The sequence below is a fragment of the Anas platyrhynchos genome, chromosome 27 (assembly GCF_047663525.1).
Source record: "Anas platyrhynchos isolate ZD024472 breed Pekin duck chromosome 27, IASCAAS_PekinDuck_T2T, whole genome shotgun sequence".
NCBI classification, from domain to species: Eukaryota; Metazoa; Chordata; class Aves; order Anseriformes; family Anatidae; genus Anas; species Anas platyrhynchos.
The window spans coordinates 3,644,582-3,665,431 of NC_092613.1; the positions used below are offsets into that span (position 1 = coordinate 3,644,582).

Genomic DNA, 20,850 nt, shown 5'->3' on the forward strand with positions numbered 1-20,850 from the left:
TCTTTTAATAACCTTCATTTAATTCTTTCATGACATTGGCATGTGTAGAAATGTTACAGGCTCGTTTACAATACTGATAACATTTGCATTGCTGTGTGGGTTAATAGCAAAGCCCTTCATGTCAAGTAGAATACAATCACTTCATTTTTATTTTTTTTAAATATAAAATAAGTGCGAACTGTTATTGCTATTAAATTCCTGAGTTATGCTGAGAACATGTTCTCTTCACCTTCATTAGATGCTCCCTGCTGTCAGCAGTGTCTGTTCATCAGCCACAAAGCTCTGTGGTGTGTTATAGAGGGTTCGTCCATGCAAGCTAACAACTGCACGCAGGGAAATTTTCTGTGCAGGAAAAAAGAAAGAAACCACAACTTACCAGGCTTGTCATTTGCTCAGCATGGACAGTTTCAATAGTCAGATGAAACAACAAAATGCAGATCAGCTCAAGAACTACTAAACTGGCTCCCATACTGTCCTGGATTGCCTCCACAGTTTGCCTTGCAAGCCTATAGCAAACCTCCCCCATGACTGGGACAGATCCTGCAAGTGAAGCTGGGTACAGCCAGCCTGGGCTGGGATCTGTGTGTTAACACAGTAGGAATAGATGCTACGGAGGATGAAAGGACCATTTAATGCTGTTCATGCGGCTCTTCCAGCCTCAACAACTGACCCATACTGGTTAGCTCAGAAGCAGGTGAACACAGCCCACCTTGCACCATGTCAGGATATTTAGAGCTCAGAGAAGCAGAGCGCTTAATGTTAACATTCATTTTACCTGAAAGTCACGAATATAGGTGAGGAAAAAGCTGAGGAAGGAGAATGCTAGTGACCACTCTGAGACGGTACTGATGATGTGAGCTGTGTAGCCCTGTATAACAGCGAGAGAGAGGGGGAAAAAGTCAGTATTAGAAAGTCCTCTTGACTCTGTAATGGCACAAAGATAGCTCGCACATATGACATCCTGAATCCACAACTATTCTATTCAGAAAACAAAATTCCTTAGAGTATCTGGAGTCCCTCGGAATGAACTGCTCACTCAGTAGAAGAGTGAGGATAACCAGGAAAACACCAGCTCCACACACCTGAGATCACTCCCACTGGGAAATGCATATCCACCTCGCAAAAAATGAAGGCTCATTAAAAGCTTGATGTGGCCAGCAACAAAATCCCTTTACAGAAGTAATCCCATCTTCCAAAAAAGTTTGAGGGTCTCCCTGGATGTGAACAAACCTCACGAACACTCTGTGCTTTACAGAGAGGGAGGGAGGAAAAGCCCTCCAAAAGCAGCCTGCATGATATTTTCTCCAGCAACCTCCCGTGCCTCCTGCAGTGACTGGAGAAGGAAGGGCAGGGCCAGGGATGGAGGCAGAGCCACTGAGACCTATGTGCCCTAGCCCCTGTTCTCCATGCCACTTGGTGTCACATTGCTCACAGTTACCTGTAACAGTAACTGGGAACTTCTGATCAGTGTGGACCAGGTAGGTGGCTATCCTGACAACCAGTTGAAGCAGTTCAGTTACTGCCCATCAATGAGATTAATTTAAAGTGATGCTTGAAGCTGCAACTGCTTTGCTCAGGACAGCACTTCAGCAAGCAGCTGCATGCTGGCTCAACTGCTAAGGCTCCCTTGTCCTCCCCCATTCCAAGTACATGTCCTGAAAGCACCTAGCTATCTACAACTGCAATAAATTCCCAGATATGTTATTTACCCTGTGACAAACACACATTTTTTTTTTGCTCTGTTGTGTTTTGTTTTCTTTTTCTACTCACTTTTTCCTCTGGGTCCCAGTGCAACTTTTGCACTAGATTTGTGCCATACAGGCCACTATACAAGACAAGTGAGGAAACAAACACTAAAGAAATATGTTAAGGAAGATTCAAGACAAAGATTGAGCAACTTGGAAATGTCACACTTGGCTCTGGGTTGTTTCAAGCTGGGTTCGTAAGGAGATTTCTGTGTGTTTTCCACAAGGTCTCCTCAGCATAACAAATAGTAATGGTGATGTTTACAGCTTCACGTCATTCTCTCCAACTTGTAGGTTGTTCCAACAGTTGATTTGGATTAATGTCACAGGAAAAGATTAATTCTAAGCTACGTCAATCATCCCTGTTCTCTGTATACTGCACCTTGTAATACCTTGATCTAACATAAAATTTCTGTGTTATGTGAACCATGCTTAGTGCTTTCAGGTTTGCAGTGGTAGTTTCCAGGCTAATAGTGTGTGCCTCCCTTTCTTTGATTGCTTTTCAGCTTCTCAACCACCTTGAACCCCTGGTGTGTGGGTTACAGGCCAGAACAGTGAACTGTTAGCAGCAGTGCCAAGGAGGCTACGAGCATTCCTGCTTCTCTTTCAGTCCACCCAGGGTTCGATAACTGGTCTGGTGCAGCAGCCAAGGAGAAATGCTACATGATAATGATTCCTCATTTCATTGGAGACCTGGGGTATTTCTAGGGTAATAAGATAATGCTTTTTCAATACCTTACAGAAGGAAAGTATGCTACACCAGTGCTACTGCCTTTGCAAGTGAAAATTAGAACATTAAGTTACAAAAGATCTGGTTTTCACATAACTATTAATTTCTTCAATCCTTAATGCGATTAAACACCAAAAGCCTCCTGATGTGCAAGATTATTTTTGGCAGTGAACGAGGCTGACCGTACTGGCACAAACATCTTTGAATGCTCAGACTTTCAAAGCCTATTTAAAACATTGATGTGAATAGTCAAGGGAGCTCTGTTACTGATCTGAATGCAGGATACCCAGCTAATTAAAATGTGCAGCTTTAGTAGCTGTTAGTTTTCTGCCTGAGTTACTACTACAATGAAAAGAATTTAATGGTTGTGATACAAAATATCTGGCTCCTGTTCTCCACTGGTTACAGAGCTGGTAATTAACTGTTTTGCTTGTTCTGTGTTAACAGTTCTGTCTCACTCCAGCAGTGGATAAGTAGCATTTTTAGATACATTCTGTCATTCAGTACCAGAAACAACCAAACAACTATTTTACCTATGGCCCTAGACTTCTTACTATCCTTCCCTTATTACATCATTACATTACTTAGGAACTACTCTAACCATTTCACTTTTATTCCCCTTCCATATACAAATGTATGTACATATCATTATTTTTACAGCTGTCTTTACTTCCCTCTAATTTTGGTTAGACCATATTGATTTAAAAACCTCTAAAGATTTTGGGCTTGTGGATTTTTTGGCATCTGTAAAAGGCTCTTAACTTGAATCAGTTCATATTGTTCCATTTTAGTCTTCTCCAATTGTATTCGTCCCTCAACTGTTCAAAGTCAAAAATACTGTTCTCTGGCACCAACATTTTCTGTTATGGACTGCAATTCTCTGAAGTTTCACAGATGACTTCCTTACTCTGTATCCAGCCTCCTCTTTCTCACTTCTTTATGGAAAACCAGCCTGTGCCCAGATTATATCATCTTGCTGTAGGAATGGGAACTCAATGATCAGTGATGGTCTGTCAGTGGGAAATGGGCATATGGTTCAGTGTTAGTTTTGGCTGTCAGCCTAGAAATAAGTAAAATTGTGGGGATTAAATAGGTGGCCTTGATTCAACTGCAGAAGGGACAGCATTTAGGCAATGATTTTGGACTCATGTCTTTGGAATGTAAAGCCTAATGCTTTAAGTGTTGTAGTCCTGTTTGACACAACTGAGTCACGATCTTCAAAACACAACGTTTAGGTCCATCAGGGTGAGCAGAAGAACTGCTGGGGTTGTTTACTGAGTGGTAAATGACTCTGGACAGGAAAAGGCCTCTCTTTCTGAATGGGTTTGCCTTGGTTTCTGCAAAATCGATTCCTGCTTCCAGCACCCAGAATTCAAAGGTAAGGGGAAGGATGGGTTCCAGAGCCAAGGGAAGCTTGTAAGGAATGTGTGTCAGAAACTTGGATCTAGAACTCCAGGATGGGCAGGGGAGGAGCTCAGAGGTCAAATGGCTCTTCTGACTCCACCTTGGCAGTGTGCTCCAGAGTTGTCACTCTGATAAATGCCAGCACTTTAAACATGCTCCGTGTGCCAGCTGGCATGGTGCACTACTGCTGCACACAGCTGGGTTACTGGTGTTCTATGCTGCATTCGGTACTTCTCCGTTCTAGGTATATCCAACTACAAAACTTGCTGCAGCACTCCTGTCATCAGGGAGCTGACACTTTCATTTCTTACCTGGCTTTTTTTCCCCCCATTAAAACCATCAGTCTCTGAAGTACACTTCCCTTTCTCCCTAACAATCACAGTCTACAGTCAGGCCTCTTTGTGAATTCTTATTTTGCGATTTTCAATCTTAGGTGCAGGAGGAAGGGAGAGGAGAGGGGATGATGACTGCTCTTGCCGTTTTTATTGGCTTGTGACTCACTACCTGGCTTAACCTGATGGCTCCCCTCTTCCTAGTTCCCAGGTTGCAAAACTGAACATGAATACTATGATACAAGCTGTGTGTCTAACGATGACAGACCTTCTGTGGCACACTCTGTCGTATTGGCAGGCTAAATAAATGTTGCTGCATTTTGCAGCAAAAGGATACTGCTTGCAATGCTTGAGCTGCACCAGAGTAACACGGTCAGACGGATCCAAAAGACGTCTTTGCTGTGAATTTCTGGCTGCATCAGGTAGGATAGGACGGTCTGAACCAGCATGTAAATGGCTCCAACTCCGAACGTCAGGCAGGCTCCAACCACGTGTACGTAGTACAGAACAGATTTCTAGGGAAAGAAAGCACTGCTTGTATAGAACCTGGTTTTGTCTTAAACTTGGGGAATATTTTCTTTTGTAAATGTTTGACACTCCACCCGCTCAATCATCTTCTCATATGCCAAGCTAAAGTGTTCAGGACTGCATCAGCATGTGGATTTTCTTGGAAATCTCAGAGTCAGCTGGAAGCCAGCACTTGCCAGCTCTCTGTATTGCTGTTTTTTGGCAAGTTCTTGGGGCTAAGTTAGAGACCACAACTATATCTTAACTACAGGAATTCATAAAAGCTGCCCTCACTACCAAACTGGGTGATAATATAGAAACTGGATGGCGGAATCCCTGCAGCTGCGAAGGCAGCAAGAGTGACAACAGGCTACCTGCTGAACATTTCTATCCCAGGAATTTCTGCATCTATGAAGGATAATGCAATAGAGGACAAACATGATGCACAATTCTAGTCCCCCGCAAAGAAGTTAAAGATAATGAGGTTTAGCGCTGCTCTGAATGACTCCAGTTTGAACAAGCCTTGCTTGTCAAATTAGAATCTTCGAATACTCAGAGGGAACAAGGTGGAATCAAACAGTAATAAACACGTTAGGAGAATCAACTGTCAAATAATAATCATTAAACCTAGAAGCTATTCCAAGAAAAACAATCAAACTCGAAATTTATGTTGTTACAAACTACGTCACACTCAGTCCTTTCCTCTTATCCCTGACTGAGCAAAGTAGCCAAACACAGCAAATAAAAAGCATCTTGTCAATTGTACAACACATTGGCAGCCCCTCTGCAATCCAATTCTGCAAGTAATCTTTTATGCTCTAATGAATGAGACTATGTATGTTACTGAATAGCTATTAAGATCAGGAATTGGAATCACCCTTTCCTCACAATCTCTGTGCGCAGATTAATTAAATGATATTTAACTGCTGCATCCACAGCAGTGTAACAATTTGCATGTGAATAGCCAAGCTGTAAAAGTGTGTGTCCAGTGCTGCTCAGTAAGGTGTCAGCAGAGAGAAATCTTTCTCCGATGTGAGAAATCAATAGCCACAGCTACAACTGAGCCATAGCACTGGCTGAACACCATAAATCAAATCCCCTCTGAGCCTTGTGCCATCACTTTTACTCCCAACCAGTGAAAGCTGTCTGGGGTTCTGCTGTTCCCTTTAAGCATCTTTGTACATTTTCAAATTCATTTGTCTTCAGTAACTAGTGGACTTCATAGGCCTTAGCTCCTTTTGCTTCTGGGGTGGCCTCTAGACAATCCTCAGCATCACTTGGATATGCAGGTATGCAGGTACATAATTTCCACTTTTTTCTTGCTCAAGATTAAATGTCACAGAAACTATATAATAAAGGAACACTCACTTTCTACATTTTGATTATCTACAAGACATAGATATAACCTCTCCTGACCAGTGGTGGAAGACAATCATGCAGCTAGACACAACCTGGAAGCTCTTGCTTGGTGGTTATGTTGGTAGGGGCTGTGGCCAGCGAGTCTGGCTAGAGTGCTAAAAAATATAGATTGAGGCCTCAAAAAAAAAAAAGTCAGCATACTGAAGTTTCTGCGACATGGGATGCTGAAAAAATTGGGAGAGCTGTGCTGTGGGGAAAGGAGATGAGAGAAAAAAAAGGTGGAGATTTCCTGGAGCTTTTCTGTTTTTCTGTTTCGCTTTTCCTTGGCCCTAATCCATCAGGAGCCACTGCAGCCTCTAGTGGCTAAAGGCACTACTACAGACCCCTGAAAAATCCAGCTCGTAATTAATATGATGAGGCTGGCAAGTACACAACCGTCTCGCATGTAACAGCCAGCAATCCTGAATCTAGTCCTGCTGATGGTGTGATATGTGAGAATATCTGGTTTTGAAAAAGCAAGGGAAAAAAGATATTGAGGAAAAAACATAGAGACACTGGGAGAAATTCAAAAGCTGGTTGACATTGCAGTGTTTTCAACAATTGCACAGGTTTTGCAGGAAAAGATACGTAGGAGGGAAGATTTTTCAGAGTAAGAGTTCTTGTGGGGTTAGGTGTTTTTGCTGGCTTTACTTCTAGTTCTAACAGTTTTTGACTATTTGACACTTGATTCTCCCGTATTAAAATATGATATAATTGTGGTCTTCTCATCTGGAGTTAAGGCTTTCAAATCTCCTACAAGGAGATGCAAGATGAGTTTGCTTCTTGCAAAACTTCTGATTTTTGTTTTTAAATGGCTTGGAATTTTGTGAATGTCTGCTCACAAATTCCAGTGGATAAAGCAAATAAGAAATATGTAAAGAAATTCCAAACTATTAACAGTTCTCTATAGGGAATTTGATTAAAAAAAAAAAGTTTTTCCTCAAAAGTTTTGCCTTTAATAACGCCCCAGTTTTACCAGGTATCTCAGTAAACAAACAAACACAGAACTCTGGACAGGTTCAAAACATTGCAAGCAAAGCACAAACCTGGAAATTTGCAATAATACAAAGTCCAAAACAGCTTATCAGTCCTAGAGTCAGGCCGATCTTATTAAGCTTGATGATCTTGGATTTTTCTGGATTCAAAGCATAAACTTGCTTATAACGGACATACATGGTAGCCGCACCTGCAAATGAAAATCACAAATGTGTTTAAGATTTTAAGCTGTCAAGTAAACTGTTTTGTTTGAACTGCGAAGATGCTGAGTGACAGTAGCATCTATTTAAAATACCAAAACTGTCTTAGGAATAGGACAGTTGAGAATTTGGAAGCCAAAACTGAAATAACTTATTGGATTTTTCTTAGAATCATAGAATCATTAAGGTTGGAAAATACCTTATCTCTTTCACTTGAAAAACGTATTGTTTTTTCCCCTCTCCATAACTGCAGCACAAGTAAGATGACTGCCTTAACTCTGCATTTCTATTTCTCATAACAGTTTCTTTGTTTGTCTTTTTTAAATGTATTTTTGGCCTTCTGGAATCTGCAATTGTCATGCTGGCTTTGTGCGTAAATCCCTGCAATATAATTTTCTCTGAATTACTTAAGAGAACTAGGATTAATTGCTTAAAATTTAGCTTTTGATGAGAATTATGGGATGTTTTAATGATTTGAATAAGGAAACCATTTCAAATGCTGTGCATCCCAGAACCACATGCAGTTTGCCATGGACAGCTTTCTATACTCACCCAAGAAAGCTGAAATATTTAACATGATCCCAAACAAGCATCTTTCTGGAGGTATTGTCCCTGTATCACTGGAAGAGATAAATGGAGTGATACATATCTATATTAAAAATACTTGCAATACAACTTTAGTTATTTCAGTCTACAAAGAAAGCATAAGAAAGCTTGTAAAAACCCTCCCGGCTATTTTTCACTGTTTTCATTACTCTAACAATACTGTACTCGTTTCTAGAGCTCTAGAAATACATGTAAGCACAGTGAAAACTGCTATCCTTAGAACAAGAAATTAACGTGCTTGGTATAGCTATTCCTTTTATTCTGATCTTGATTCCACAATAAAAGGTGAATAAAGAGTATTAAAACTGGGAAATGAAGAACCTGGAAATCTGAAAGACCAAAATTAAGGCCATACGTACAGCTTTGATGGTATGCAGTTGGCACTGTAGATTACAGAACAGCTTTACTGACAAAACCAAGCCTGGAGAGAGCAAGATGCTGTTCTCCAAACAGGGCTGGAGACTCACCCCCAGATTTCTTGTTCATTATCATTTTAAGGATACGTTCATAGAACCACAACATAAAGGACAGATTAGATAGACAGAGAGCTTTGAATAGACTTACAAATTCGTTTAGCGATTTGTAGGCAACTTTAGAACTGGAGCTGTTGGGTAAAAGCTGGTATTTAAAGTTTGGAGTTGGGGAAGAATTCAGAAGCGTGAGAGGCCAATTCAATACTGTGATACGGTTATCAGGGCATTGTCTGCACATTACTAACCTGATATAGGGCACCAAAGGGTCAACGTGGTGTAGGACGATAGCGGTGATGTATGAAAACACAAAAGATGCAGCTGACCAAACAACCAAAGACGCAGGCAAGAAAGAGAGTCCTTGCTGGAACCACCACATTGCAGAGCTGACTTCTAACCTCTGAACACTGTGAGGAATTGAATAAAAAGGTTTACTGAGATTTTTTTTGAGGCAAGCTGCCTATTCATACAGTCTACCGTTGTTGTCAAGGATGACTCTTCTCTACAAAGGCTATGCCAAGGTGAAGTGGATTTGATGTTGCTCTCAGACCTGTCTTGCAAACTGTCTTGCAAAAAAGTGAGATTTGACTTCACAGTACAGAAGCAATCACAAAGAAGCAGAAATAATATCTGGAAGTGTTCACTCTGAAATTCTTAGGAGACCATGAGAAAAGAAACCAGTAGAGCCACTTTACTGTGCATCTCAGCATTTGTAGCATTTGTAGTGACTCTCTTGACCTTTTCCTGGTATAAAATACCTGGAAATAACTGATTATTTTCTTCTTACCCTTGTGTCATAAAATCACAGAATCATCTAGGTTGGAAAAGACCTTCAGGATCACCAAGTCATAACACCATGTCAGAATTAGTGATGCTGACAGAGAATGTGTCCCAATAGTGACAATTTAATGATACCGGCTGTTGTAAAGCCTAAAATTTCCACTAGCAAACAACTGGGTAGAAAATGACCCAAAATTATTTTAATATCTGTATTCATTTAGTACCTGTCATGATGTGTGACTCAACATCTGTTACAAGCATCACTTAAATAAGCTCACAGATATCAATGAGCAAAAGCTGACTGCTACCATCTGTAGCCTTCAGCCTCGAGGACTGCCTGTTCCAGGTGGAAGTGTAGCAGCTGCTTTGTCTTTAAAGGTGTGAGAAAAGGGCCCATCTACAGTGGTGTTGCACTGCTACCTCTGTCCAGTTCTGTAAGCCCCAGCCTGAGAGCAGCTCCGTGCCTCTGCCACCAGCAGTCAGAGCAGTGACGTGCAGCGGTGTCACCCCGGTGAGCTCACAGAACCAGGCTCCTCTCTGCACTGCTGCTAGAGGGAAGGAGCTTCCTACTGGCTTCAGATATGAAGTTGAGCTGAATTGCTTTCTGATTTTGGAATCACAAAATGCCTGAGGTTGGTGGGGATGTCTGGGTTCATCTCCAAGCCCCTGCTCCAGCAAGGCCACCCAGAGCAGGGTGCCCAGGACCATGTGCAGATGGCTTCAGGAGATCTCCAAGGAGGAGACTCCACAACCTCTCTGGGCAAGCTGTGCCAGTGCTCAGTCACCTTCACAGGACAGAAACGCTTCTTGATGCCCAGACAGAGCCTCCCATGGTTCAGTTTGTGCTCACTGCCTCTTGTCCTGGCACTGGGCACCAGAGAGGAGCCGGGATCTGGCTTCTCTGTGCCCTCCCTTCAGGTATTTGTACGGATTGATGAGAACCCTCTAGAGGGTTTATTTTATGGGCTATGCTGGGGTCTGCATTTTATGCACAGAATGATACTCTGCTGACAGCATTCCCTTAAACTTACACCACTGAGAAGAGAGTACAGGAAGTGTTTAAGCATAGGTGAAACTGAAGCCTGTGAATGCAATATGAGACAGGGAAAATGAGAAGAACAAATAATAGAGTACAGATCCAAGGGCATCCAAAGATCAGACACTGTGAGAAAATGAAAATAACATTACAAGACAAAACAGGAATAAGTGCAGGACTGAGAGGTCTTAGGAGATGTGAATTGCTTGGAGTGTGAGAGACTGGGAAAAAAAAAGGAGAAAAGGGTAAGAAGCATGAAGATTAGAAAGTCTCATGGGAGGAAAAAGGAAGTTGGAACAAAAATGGGTGAATCTTGCACCAGAGCAGAGCCGATCACCTTCTTTACATCTCACTTTGTAGCCCTCAGCTCTCTGCTGATGCAGCCGTACTGCACACAGCTGCTATTTGATCACAAGTATGTCTTTCCAGGGCGTATCGTTTTGCTGACCTGCTCTAGTAAGCACGTCTAGGTGAGTTTGTAGGAGGCCAGTTCAATAGATTCATCAGACAATGCCTAACAATGAATAACGAACATTGCTCATTCACCAGAAACTGGTTGCTGTCCTGTGTTTGTGCTTCTTTTAAGCCTACAAAATTAGTGGTTCAAGCCCTTGAAAAGAATATGTAATTACATAAAATTAAAGGTTCAGCTGCTTGTCAGGAAGATGTTAGGTAACAGATAAACAAAGGATGTGGTTAATAAGAATGGAGTGATATAGTTGCTTACTTTCTGACCCTTAAGCTTTCGTTTTTTTACTAAATACAACATAACATTTGCCTTCTCATGTTGATTTTTATTTTATGACTGTAATGCAATAAAAATAGTAATCAATATAGGTTCACAATCACATCTCTCATATGAATAAATCAGGAATTTGCATGAAAGAGAAATGTGTGTTTTGCACAGCATTCTCTGTTACAGATGTTACATGCCTGGGTATGTAACTCAAAACTTCAAGTGGTCAATCTGATGCTTGGATTTTAATTTTCCTTTAACGTTTAAATGTTTATAGCCTTAGATTTATTTCTGAGCTAATAGATTTGCATGAAACCAACCAACCAACCAACCAGCCACACACCTGTGAATAAGGACGTCAAAAGAAATGTCACCTCAAGAGTAATCCAAAGTCATCTTCCTGAAGTTCTCTGTTTGCTTCATTTTTTTCCTTAATCTTTGAGATAGAAAGGAAAAGAATCAAGATGTGTTACTTCTAAACATTTTACTCTATATTGTTTATTCTCTTTCTTAGCACCTTCTATTAGTCATTGCCATGGACAGGATACTGGATTAGATGGACTTTTGGCCTGACTCAAGAAGTTTTTTCTATGTTCCCAGTGGTTTAAAAAATGAAGCATGTGCATGGTGGGATGGTAGCAATGAGCGAAAATGGGTGTTGAGGACTTTTGGATTCACAGGACCTTCCTATAGAACGATTTAACTTGAAATGAGAAGCTTCCAGGAAAAAAATAGACCGCAACTGTTCCAATGCAACTAAAACCAATGCCTACATCACTTTTTTTCACATGAGGAAGGGGACAGAGCGTGGCGTCTTCCTGTTTCATTGTGAATGGGTGTCCTGACGTGATGCTGGTGCTGTGCTAAGCATGTGGCAGGATGGGTGCTGAAGCACGGCAGCACACAACCTGCATTTAAACAGAGATCCCACAGCTCCCGTCTTCTCTTCACATGCTGCCGTTTTCACACACCAGGGATGCTGTTGGAGATGAGACACTGCGCTGTGCTCCTGATAGCTGGTGATACCTGTGAGCTTGCACAGCTCTTTGCAATTGGTGGGTGCTGGGCAGCTTTGGGGTACCAGCACCATGCGGACTGGTTGGGGTAAGTGACACAAGGCAAATTCTCTGCCCGTTGGAGTATTTGCACACGTAGACAGGTAAATTAATCTGGGTAAGGCGAGGTTAGTAAAGCAGAGCCGCTGCTCCTGATGTGCCCCCTGGGCGTTGCTCTCCCCACTCAGAAGGGTGTCCATGCTCACCAGCAGTGTCTGCTCCCTGCTGCCGACCAGCCTCCGTCGGTCAGGACCGGGAATCACAACCCGTCCCGTCACAGCCTGCAGCCACAGCCTGGGCACAAATTACCACCGTTTTCATGTGGTCAGGTGTGCAGAGCAGTGCGGTTGCTGCAGGAGCACTCAGAGCTGCGGCCAGGAAGACTTCTTACCGTGCGTACAGCCGTGGGCTGGCACACCTGAACGGCCTGGGGATCAGAGCTGGGTTGTGCCCTGCTCCTGCCCTTCCGTGGGTACAGCCCCTGCCAAACCCGCCTGATGATAAAACCGCTTTGTAAATTTTGTCCGCTAAATTCTCCTTCTCATCTCTGTCAAGGTCTGTCCCGAATTCTTCTCATCTCCTTTCATCTTCTTTGACGTTTGAAGCTTTTTCAGGGTAATCAAGTCATTTTTCTCGCCGTTATGTGGGCAGACTGTATGCACCGGGCATGGGTTTTGCTCTACGCAGAGCACTGCATGCGCTTACGGCGCTGCCTGCTCAACAAAGCTGAAGCCTCGTCGTGTCCCTGCCAGCTCACGGGGCTCTGAAGCAGGAGTGGCTGGGCGGGCACAGCTGCACAAAAAGGCATCTCAGAGCACTGGCAGCAGGATGGGATTGCCTTGCAATTTGTCAGCTGGACAGCCCTAGGATAAATTATTATTAGCGCCTCATCCTGCCCTATTGTTTTCAACAGTAGGAAATAAAGCACGTGCAACCTCCTTGTTTTTTCAGCTAGGTCCTTTGCCAGCTGATGATATAATGGCAATGGCTGGCCTCTCTTTTCAAGTATGCTTTCTTAAATGTTTATCCCAATTTGCAGGCATTTCTGTGTCCTAAAGCAGGGGGTCAAGCCCCAGATCAACTGTCACAGGTCCTTCCTGTGGTGGATATTATTAAATTATTACCAAGAGCAAGTCAAGCGTTTTAAAAATAAGTATCTCTGAGGTTTTTCTTTAAATGCAGGAAGTGTGCACCAGCGTCTGCACACGCTTGACTTCAGCATGTGGAATAGAAACTACAGATGTAATGAAAACGAAAGGCGACTGAGACTATTCATGGCAGAAAGTTAACGTAATGCTGAAAAGACGGCTGAAAGTATGTGTGGAAATTGGGGAATTTCTACATTAACGCTGACAACCCGGCTGTCAGCCCGCCTCTGCCCTGCTCTCCCAGCACACAGGCAGAGGTGAGGCCACGCTAAGGGACAGCAAAACCCTCCAGGGCTGCGTTGAAGGAAGAAAGAGAAAGCAAATTGCTGCGTGCGCTCCCAGGTGAGCACAAAGGTTGGACGGGGACGAGCCACGGAGGGACCTGGACACGTTCATTTGTGCAACTTACTGCCGGGGTCAGCCCGGCACCAGCGGGTAAAGGTCGCTAATCCCCAGGGACTAGGAGCAAGGAGGTAGGAACCGTGTTGGCTTTGCAGGGTAACGACGGGTGACTCGTTTTGAGCAGTTTTCTTAGTAGAGATGCCAAAAAAAAAAGTCGCTATTAATTCTGTACATGCGGCTGAGCTTCCAGAGGGCCGAGGCCAGGACCCACACATGGTGCTGAGCCCATGGCACAGCCGGGGGAGAAGCAGGGGGGCACGGGCACCGTGCTGCCGGGACGTACCCATGCCGATGCCGGTGTCGATGCCGGTTTTGGAGCCGTGACGTCCCGGTGGCAGCTCGTCCCTCCGGCTGACCTCGGGCACTCGGGCCCAGGATGAAGCGGGCTGGGGCTGCCGGGGGGGCAGCCGCTGATGTCCGGGAGTGCTGCGGGCAGAGCGGGGACACGGTGGGGTTGGGGGCGCTGGGGGGACTGGGGGTGACTGGGAGGAATGGGGGGACTTGGGGGGGGTTTGGGGAGGGCTGGGGGTGAAGTGAGAGGGCTGGGGTGGGAGGGGGGCAGCTGGGGGGGCAACAGGGGAGGGCTGAGGAGGGAGGGGGCAACTTGGGGGGGGCGGGGGGAGAAGGAGAGGGATGGGGGCAGCAGGAGGGGGCTGAGGTGGGGGTCGCGGGGGTCCCGATGGGGGCACTGGGGGGGTCTCGGGGGCAGCCCGGGGTGGGTGTGGGGGACCCGGGGGGGGCCGGGCTGGGGGTCACCGGCGGGAGAGACCCCGGGGTAAGGGGGGCTGGGCGGGACGGGGGGGGCCTGGGGGGTCCCCTGGGGGCTCTCCCTCCCCCCCCCCCCCCCCAGCGCTTTTACCTCGGCCGCTCCCGCGCCGGCCCCGCGGCGGTGCCGCCCCGAGCCCCGCCCCCCCCGCAGGGCCCCGCCCCCAGCCCCGCCCCCAGCCCCGCCCCCTCCCCTCAGCATCGCCCCGCCCCCAGCCCCGCCCCCTCCCAGCCCTCGCCCCGCCCCCCGCCCCCCCTCTCGCTTTCCGGCTGTCGCAAAAGGTGTCGCAAAGGCGCCGCCCGGGCGAGGAGCTGAGGTAAGGCCCGGCCGCCTCCTCCCCGCTTCCCCTTCCCGGTTCCCCGCGGCTCCTCCGGGGCTCGGGGCTCGGCCCGGTGTAGGGCGGGTGGGACCGGCCTCGGGGCCGTGCTGCAGGTGGGCACGGGGCTGGGCGACCCCCCCCCGGCCGGGCCGCACCGCACCGGGGCCGCCTCCCCCGGGCCGGGGCTGAGCCCGAGGCTGGGCCCTGCCCCCCGCCCCCCGCCCCTGCCCCCTCCGACCCCCCCCTGCCCCCGGTGGGAGCCCCGCGGGGCGGCTCGGCCCGGTTCGGCCTGGGGCCGGTCCCCCCGGGGGGCCGGGTGAGGCGGGTCCCCGGTTTATTGGGCTCCAGCCGAAGCAGGGCTCTGTGTGCTGGCTTTCTCCTCTTCCCCTCGCGGTTTTCTCCGTGGGAAATTGCCCTAATTAAGCAGCGGAGGGTGGAAGCGAGAGCGCTTGGTGTTGTGCCACAGCTGACCTTTGGTTTACTTAGCTTGTTTTCCCTGCCCGGTGTGTGACTTGCTCACAGTCCCAGGGATAACTTATCTTCCTCTCTTGGACTTCATTCTGCTTAGCAGTTAGGGTTATTTACTTATTTAGGTTGACTGTACTAGATAAATACCAGACCTTCCTTTGTAGCCTCCCTTCCTTCTATTTCTCTGCTCGTCTCTGTGGGGAGTTACGTGGTTCTGGTCACCTGCTGCCAGGAGAGAGGCAGCACCGCAAGGCTCCTTGTTGGCGCTGGGAATGCTGTTTGTGGCCCCACATCTTTTCGCAGCTGGTGTCTGTAGGCTGCCTCTGACCAGCTAAAGCTTCACAGCTGCGGCATGTTCTTGCCTGTCTTAAGTGTTGAATAGACAATGAGCTTTCACCTGATTTAGGTTGGACTTGGACAAGAAAAGAGCCACCATGGCAAAACTGATACAAGCATTTCTCAGATCGCTGTTCCCTATAACTGCCTTTAAGTGGTTGCTGCTCCTCAGCAAAGAGGCAAAGCTGCTTCAGAGCTGTTTAACTTAAGATTTCTCTGTATTTGTTCAGTTCTTAGCGCTATCAATTGATAAGCTAAGCAGGGCGCATCGGTTACACATCGCTCACGCTCCCAGGAGAGCGATGTGCGGGGCTGAGTGTGCTGTAGTCTGTAACGCAAGTCAGTGGTGTGGTGTAAGCTGCTGCTGAAATTTAGGCTGGTGATTGCAGGATATTTGCTTCAGTAGGCAGCAGGAAAGGAGAACAAGTGCAACTTACTATTTTATAACTTTGTTGAGAACAGTTGCTTCCTGTCTTTCCTCAGCAATCACCAACTAAGAGAGTGCTCTTATAAAATCTTCTTTGGTTTGCTGCTGGCACATAAAACGCTCTGTGGAGCATTGCTTAGAAACTTCTGGTACCTTTAAATACCCCCATGTTCTTCACCTTCAGTATGTCTCACCCCTTTATGTTGCAGGGTCTTATGATTCTCCGTAACAGCTGTTATCTGCCAAATAAAAATTCTGACGCCACCCGATCCATGAGCGGGCATCGAAACCTCAAGAGGCGATGTGGGGAGTCACATCTGGAATCCCCCGCGGGCTGTGGACATGGTCCTGCCGCTGGCTGCGTGTTAAGCAAACTAGTTCAGCTGCCTACACCTCCCCTGTCAAAGCACCAGCTAAAACGGTTAGAAGAACACAAATACCAGAGCGCTGGACGATCGCTGCTTGAACCTCTAATGCAAGGTTACTGGGAATGGTTAGTTGGAAGAGTTCCAGCCTGGATTGCCCCGAATCTGATCACCATCATTGGACTGTTAATAAATATCTTTACAACTCTGCTATTAGTATATTACTGCCCAACAGCTACAGAGCAGGTAAGTGGTGGGCTTCTGTCGGCCTTTGGGGCAGCTGCTGCGATCGGGCAGCAGTTGGCTCTGCTCCCTGGTGGGCTCCTGTGTCTGTGGGAGCTGTTCCTCCTGTTCCTTCCCTACCTAGCCCACGGCCCTGGTACGTTCAGGCTGTTCTCTGTGAATGGTTGTAATGCCTGGGCATCTAAATGAGTGCCTGCATGCAAAAGGAGCACGTGGGGATTTGGGGTTAGCATGCTGCTTGCTGAGTGATGTTCACTGGGTTCCCCGGAGGGCTGATGGAAGGGATGCCATGGGGCAATAGTCCCAACTTGAAACGGGGCCTGGTACCAAAGCAGCTCTTCTGATAGCAGCTCTGCTATGAGGATGTGCTTGAGTCCCTGTGCAGACAATGAAGAAATGGGTTTACATCTCTTGCGTGCATGGCGTGCGGAGTTCTTGGCAGTTTGCTTTCTCTGCTTGTGACTGGGTTAGTCACCTTTAGCTCTCGGAGTTGCCACACGATGAGCAATGCAAGGTGACTCGGCTGGCAGTTAGCTCTGTTTGCCGACCCAGATGGAGTTGCAACACAGCGAGCAGCCCTAGATCAGACTGAGCACCAGAGAGGTGTAGCTCAGGAGTTAGAGAGCTTCCTTCTGTGGCTGGCATGCCCAAACCCCGTGTCCTGAATGAAGCGAGTGCCCTTCTGCATCCTTCTCAGGCCCCGTGTTGCCGAGTAGCTCAGGTCAGGGCTGCAGACACGACGCTGTGTGGGAACGCGCAGTAGTCTCCTGGAGCAGTGAGCCACTTGTGGTCTGCGATGTGAGAAGGCTGGCTGAAAGCCAGGGCTGTGTTTGTTCTGGATGCACTAAAAGCTCATGACCTGTCCTCGTCAGAACTGTCTCAACTTCATGTAATTCCTGGTTTCAAGGGTACAAAGTCTTCCTAAGGGATTTCAAGTTACTAGCTTCAAAGACTTTTTTTTTCTCCCTCACTAGGGAGAAAACTCAGAGTTGCCTGATAAGGCATGGGAGAAGACTTTCATTTTTGAGCACTATAAAAGTTCTGTTACTTGAATGTTTATTGTCTTGAAGGATACTCATATGTGAATGCAATGAAAAGGATTTATCTGATACAGGAAATATATTACACACCAAATAGCTGGAGGAGATCTCATGGGTTCTAGCTTTTGAAATGTCTAGGCTTCTTTGTAACCAGAGCTGATAACTCAGGTTGGGAGAATGCTTCTTAGTCAAGTGGCATGTGGCTTCTTCCTATGTGAGCTCTCAAAAAAAAAAAAAAAAAAAAAAGAACAAAAAGCAAGCTGGTGCATTCAGCCCTGCACATCCTGTTCATGTATGACATAGCAAAAGGATGTTTGCCTTCTAGCGATCCATTGGAATGGGTAGTTTTAGGGAAAAAAAAAATTGTGGAATTTAGGAGGTGTACGGTGTTAAGTGAGTACTAAGTTTGAGTGGTGAATGCTTGGAGCAGCTCCTTCCTTGTTCAGGCAGTGCCATTGCCACACACCTTTGTTTTAACTTGCCTCTTACTCCGATAAAGGCATCAGCCACAGAACCAGAGCATAAAGCTGAGTATGGTTGTGTTCTGGTTGGTGATAAAACTTTGGAAGTACATGCGCAGCTACGCGGTTCGGAAGGTGATAGAGCTCTAGCTGGCTGAATTACAGTTATTGCACGTTTAACAGCTTGAGAGTTGCTTTGTGCTTATTGAATGGGTTTGTCTTCTCACTTTAGCTGCAAAATAACTTTCTGCTGAGGTAGCTTCCAGCCTGATCTAGTTTGCCATATGGCACTGCAGCCCTGCGTGCTGGCATGACAGGAAGGATGCCAGCTCAGTGGCAGAGCTGTGAGCTGCTGCTTTTAAGTGTCAAGTAGCTGTCTGGGAAGAAAATGGGACTTCGGGCTTCCAGAAACAGTTTTCTTCTGAAAGCGCTATTGCTTTCAGATGTAAATTGGGTCTGCCTTGTAGCTCAGTCTTAGCTCTGCTTTTTTCAAAAGCAACTTGGCTACACCTTTCATCAACAGGAAGAGTCATGGGAACGTAGCTCTTGCAGCTCCACTGGTAGCCAGAGGAAATGAGACGAGTTGCTCTGCTGCATGCTGAGCTGGGGGACCTCACCTAGCAAAGCTCTGAGCAATGGGAAGACGCCTGCGCTTTTGTTTCTTAAGAAAACAAAACAGGAACCAACAAAACAGGACAAACAAAAACTCATGTAAAGGGGAACCATGAAATCTTAAAACAGATACAAATATCATTTAGGTAGAAATACCTACGCTGGTGATGAAAGCGCCAGCAGTCTGACTTCTGAAATCTGTAGATAAAATTGCATGACACCAAAGAAAACTTGAATGTTGTGTAAAAAGTCTACATCTGAGAAACAGAAATGTACCCACGCGTGCTCCTTTTCTTTTTGGGTCACGCATTATCCCCTTATCTCTCGTTCTTGTGCTAGTTTGTATAGGTGCCTCGCTAAAAGCAGAGCGTGGTGCCAGCTTCTGAGGCAGGAGGAGCTGTTTTGCTGCTTACTGTAGCAGGAACAATGCAAGAGAATAATGTGATGGGCTACAAATGAGTCAAGGTTGTGTAGACCAAAAGAATGCAAGCCTCAGAGCTTTATGAGAGGCCAGGCAGCTTGATTAAGCCTCATAGCTCTGTTTGGGCTTTGTTGAGGTGTAAAATACAGCTGCTCAGAAATGATCACTTTTATAAATGTCAATGTGAAGATTGCAAAATAACCAATAATACCTGTTTATACACCCATAAAACTGAGAGTGAGTAACTAATGGCAGCCCTCTGGCTTTTGTGGTGGTGGTGAATGCTTGGAACAGCAAAAAGCTTGATTTGTAGGCTTTGGTCTAGCAGGGATTTGATACCTTGCTTTCTTCAGCAGATGTAACAATTGCTAGACATGATATGGGTATTAAGAGTTATTAACATGGATTTGGTAAAGCTGCTGATGTGTGGTAGTCAAAAATAAAATACTTGGTAGTAGAGGTGCTGCGCTAGGGAGCCCTGAAGCTTTACAGGTCTCAGGAAACACGGTGGCTCAACTTGAAGTCTAACAATTTGAGCACTACACGGTCACGTAGCTCTCAAATACCTCTGCAGCCTGGTAATGCCCTGTATTTGGCAGTGTTTTGGGACGTGACACCTTGTTGAGGTCTTGTGAAGATGAGCTCAGCGTTTGTGAGGCAGCTGCATGTTTTGGGGGCTAAGAAAGCATGCAAATCTCTACCTCACTCAAAACAACTTACAAATTCCTCTACAGGAAATAGAAACTAGACAAGAGCTTAATTGTGCCCCGCTTTGCATATGCAGTTCTGTCTTTTTCAGATGTACAGAGCGGTTTCCTGCTTTAGAATATGCACTATACCTGTTAATCTGAGCTGTAACTTCTGTTTTATTAACATTTCACATGCCATAACCCCCTCTGCCTGCCCCTGCACGGGCCAGCTACTGGAAGGCCCATGCATGCGACTTGGTAGATTTCTAGGTAAGAAATTGTGTGCAAATGCAAAGCTGTAAAATGAGTTTAAGGTGTTTTAAACCAGAAGGATTAAGTTTAACTTTAAACTGTCTTTTACCCTCACTGATAATTTCTTTCTTAGGCACCTCCCTGGGCATACATTGCCTGTGCATGTGGCCTTTTCATTTACCAGTCTCTGGATGCTATAGATGGGAAACAAGCAAGAAGGACAAATAGCAGTACTCCGTTAGGAGAGCTTTTTGATCATGGCTGTGATTCGCTTTCCACAGGTATTGTCATTTTTACTTAAGTATTGAGGATTAAGTGACTCTATTTCAGGGGGTCAAATCTGGAATAGAAGAAAATGTTCCTTTACTGAAGAAGTGGACCACTGATGTTTCTGGTGGTTTAGCTTCTCAATCAACTTTCTTTCGATAGATCAACTGAATGCCTTCTCTTGTGTTATGCTGAAAATTAAGCATGTGACTTATTCAGTCTGAGCCAGCAATTTTTTGTGTATGCTTTATCAGTCTTGGTTCTGAAAATTTACTGAAAAAAAAAAAGCTAAAGTGCTCTTCTATATTAATTTAGATCTAATTTATACAGAACAATTGCACGTATGGAGCCTGAGCAATGGGACAGTAGAAGTCTGAGTTTGATTAGTGTCGGTCAGATCAGTTCCTTTCTAGGTAGGTAGAGTTCATTGGGCCAGCCTGAAGTTTAATCCCGTTGCAAAAGAATGATCGGATGCTTTAGAATTTAAATAACTGAGAGCTCTTATGAATTATATTTCTATTAGTATTTTATCAAAGTTGCGTGTTAAAATAAGTACAAATGCATAGATACCTTACAAATCTTAAGTGGTAAACCTTGGATTTTCTTAGTGGCATAAAACTTCAGAAAATGGGGAAAAAC

At 45.7% G+C, this 20,850-nt stretch overlaps 2 protein-coding genes across 5 annotated transcripts in view; one reads left to right on the plus strand and one right to left on the minus strand.

Annotated features, from left to right (window-relative positions):
- DRAM2 (DNA damage regulated autophagy modulator 2) lies at window positions 1-14,542 on the minus strand. Its single transcript, XM_038168185.2, has 10 exons — window positions 14,405-14,542; window positions 13,829-13,971; window positions 11,284-11,376; window positions 8,637-8,795; window positions 7,865-7,932; window positions 7,163-7,302; window positions 4,549-4,726; window positions 1,771-1,853; window positions 776-868; window positions 1-342 (listed from the first exon to the last, which is right to left on the minus strand). Exons 4-10 carry the CDS (start codon window positions 8,765-8,767, stop codon window positions 235-237), a joined length of 801 nt encoding a protein of 266 aa, XP_038024113.2. The 5' UTR covers window positions 8,768-8,795; window positions 11,284-11,376; window positions 13,829-13,971; window positions 14,405-14,542; the 3' UTR covers window positions 1-234.
- Window positions 13,036-20,850, plus strand: part of CEPT1 (choline/ethanolamine phosphotransferase 1) — a 31,864-nt gene continuing 24,049 nt past the window's right edge. The window contains exons 1-3 of one of the 4 annotated variants that reach the window (XM_072028419.1): window positions 13,036-13,485; window positions 16,071-16,472; window positions 20,078-20,225. In XM_072028419.1, coding sequence (XP_071884520.1) covers window positions 16,077-16,472; window positions 20,078-20,225 — 544 coding nt within the window. In that variant the 5' untranslated portion in view covers window positions 13,036-13,485; window positions 16,071-16,076. Of the gene's footprint in view, window positions 13,617-14,531; window positions 14,628-16,070; window positions 16,473-20,077; window positions 20,226-20,850 lie in introns of those variants that run through there. The other 3 variants (XM_005026804.6, XM_027445052.3, XM_027445050.3) reach the window with 3 other exon arrangements.

Excerpts from the sequence above, each read along its gene's own strand:
- DRAM2 (XM_038168185.2), bottom strand. The coding sequence starts at position 8,767 with ATGTGGTGGTTCCAGCAAGGACTCTCTTTCTTGCCTGCGTCTTTGGTT. Across the intron at positions 7,303-7,864 it reads AAATATTTCAGCTTTCTTGG|GTGCGGCTACCATGTATGTC; the intron begins GTGAGTATAGAA and ends TTTCATTTGCAG. Across the intron at positions 1,854-4,548 it reads CAGCTCAAGCATTGCAAGCA|TGTTTGTTTCCTCACTTGTC; the intron begins GTATCCTTTTGC and ends ATATTTCTTTAG.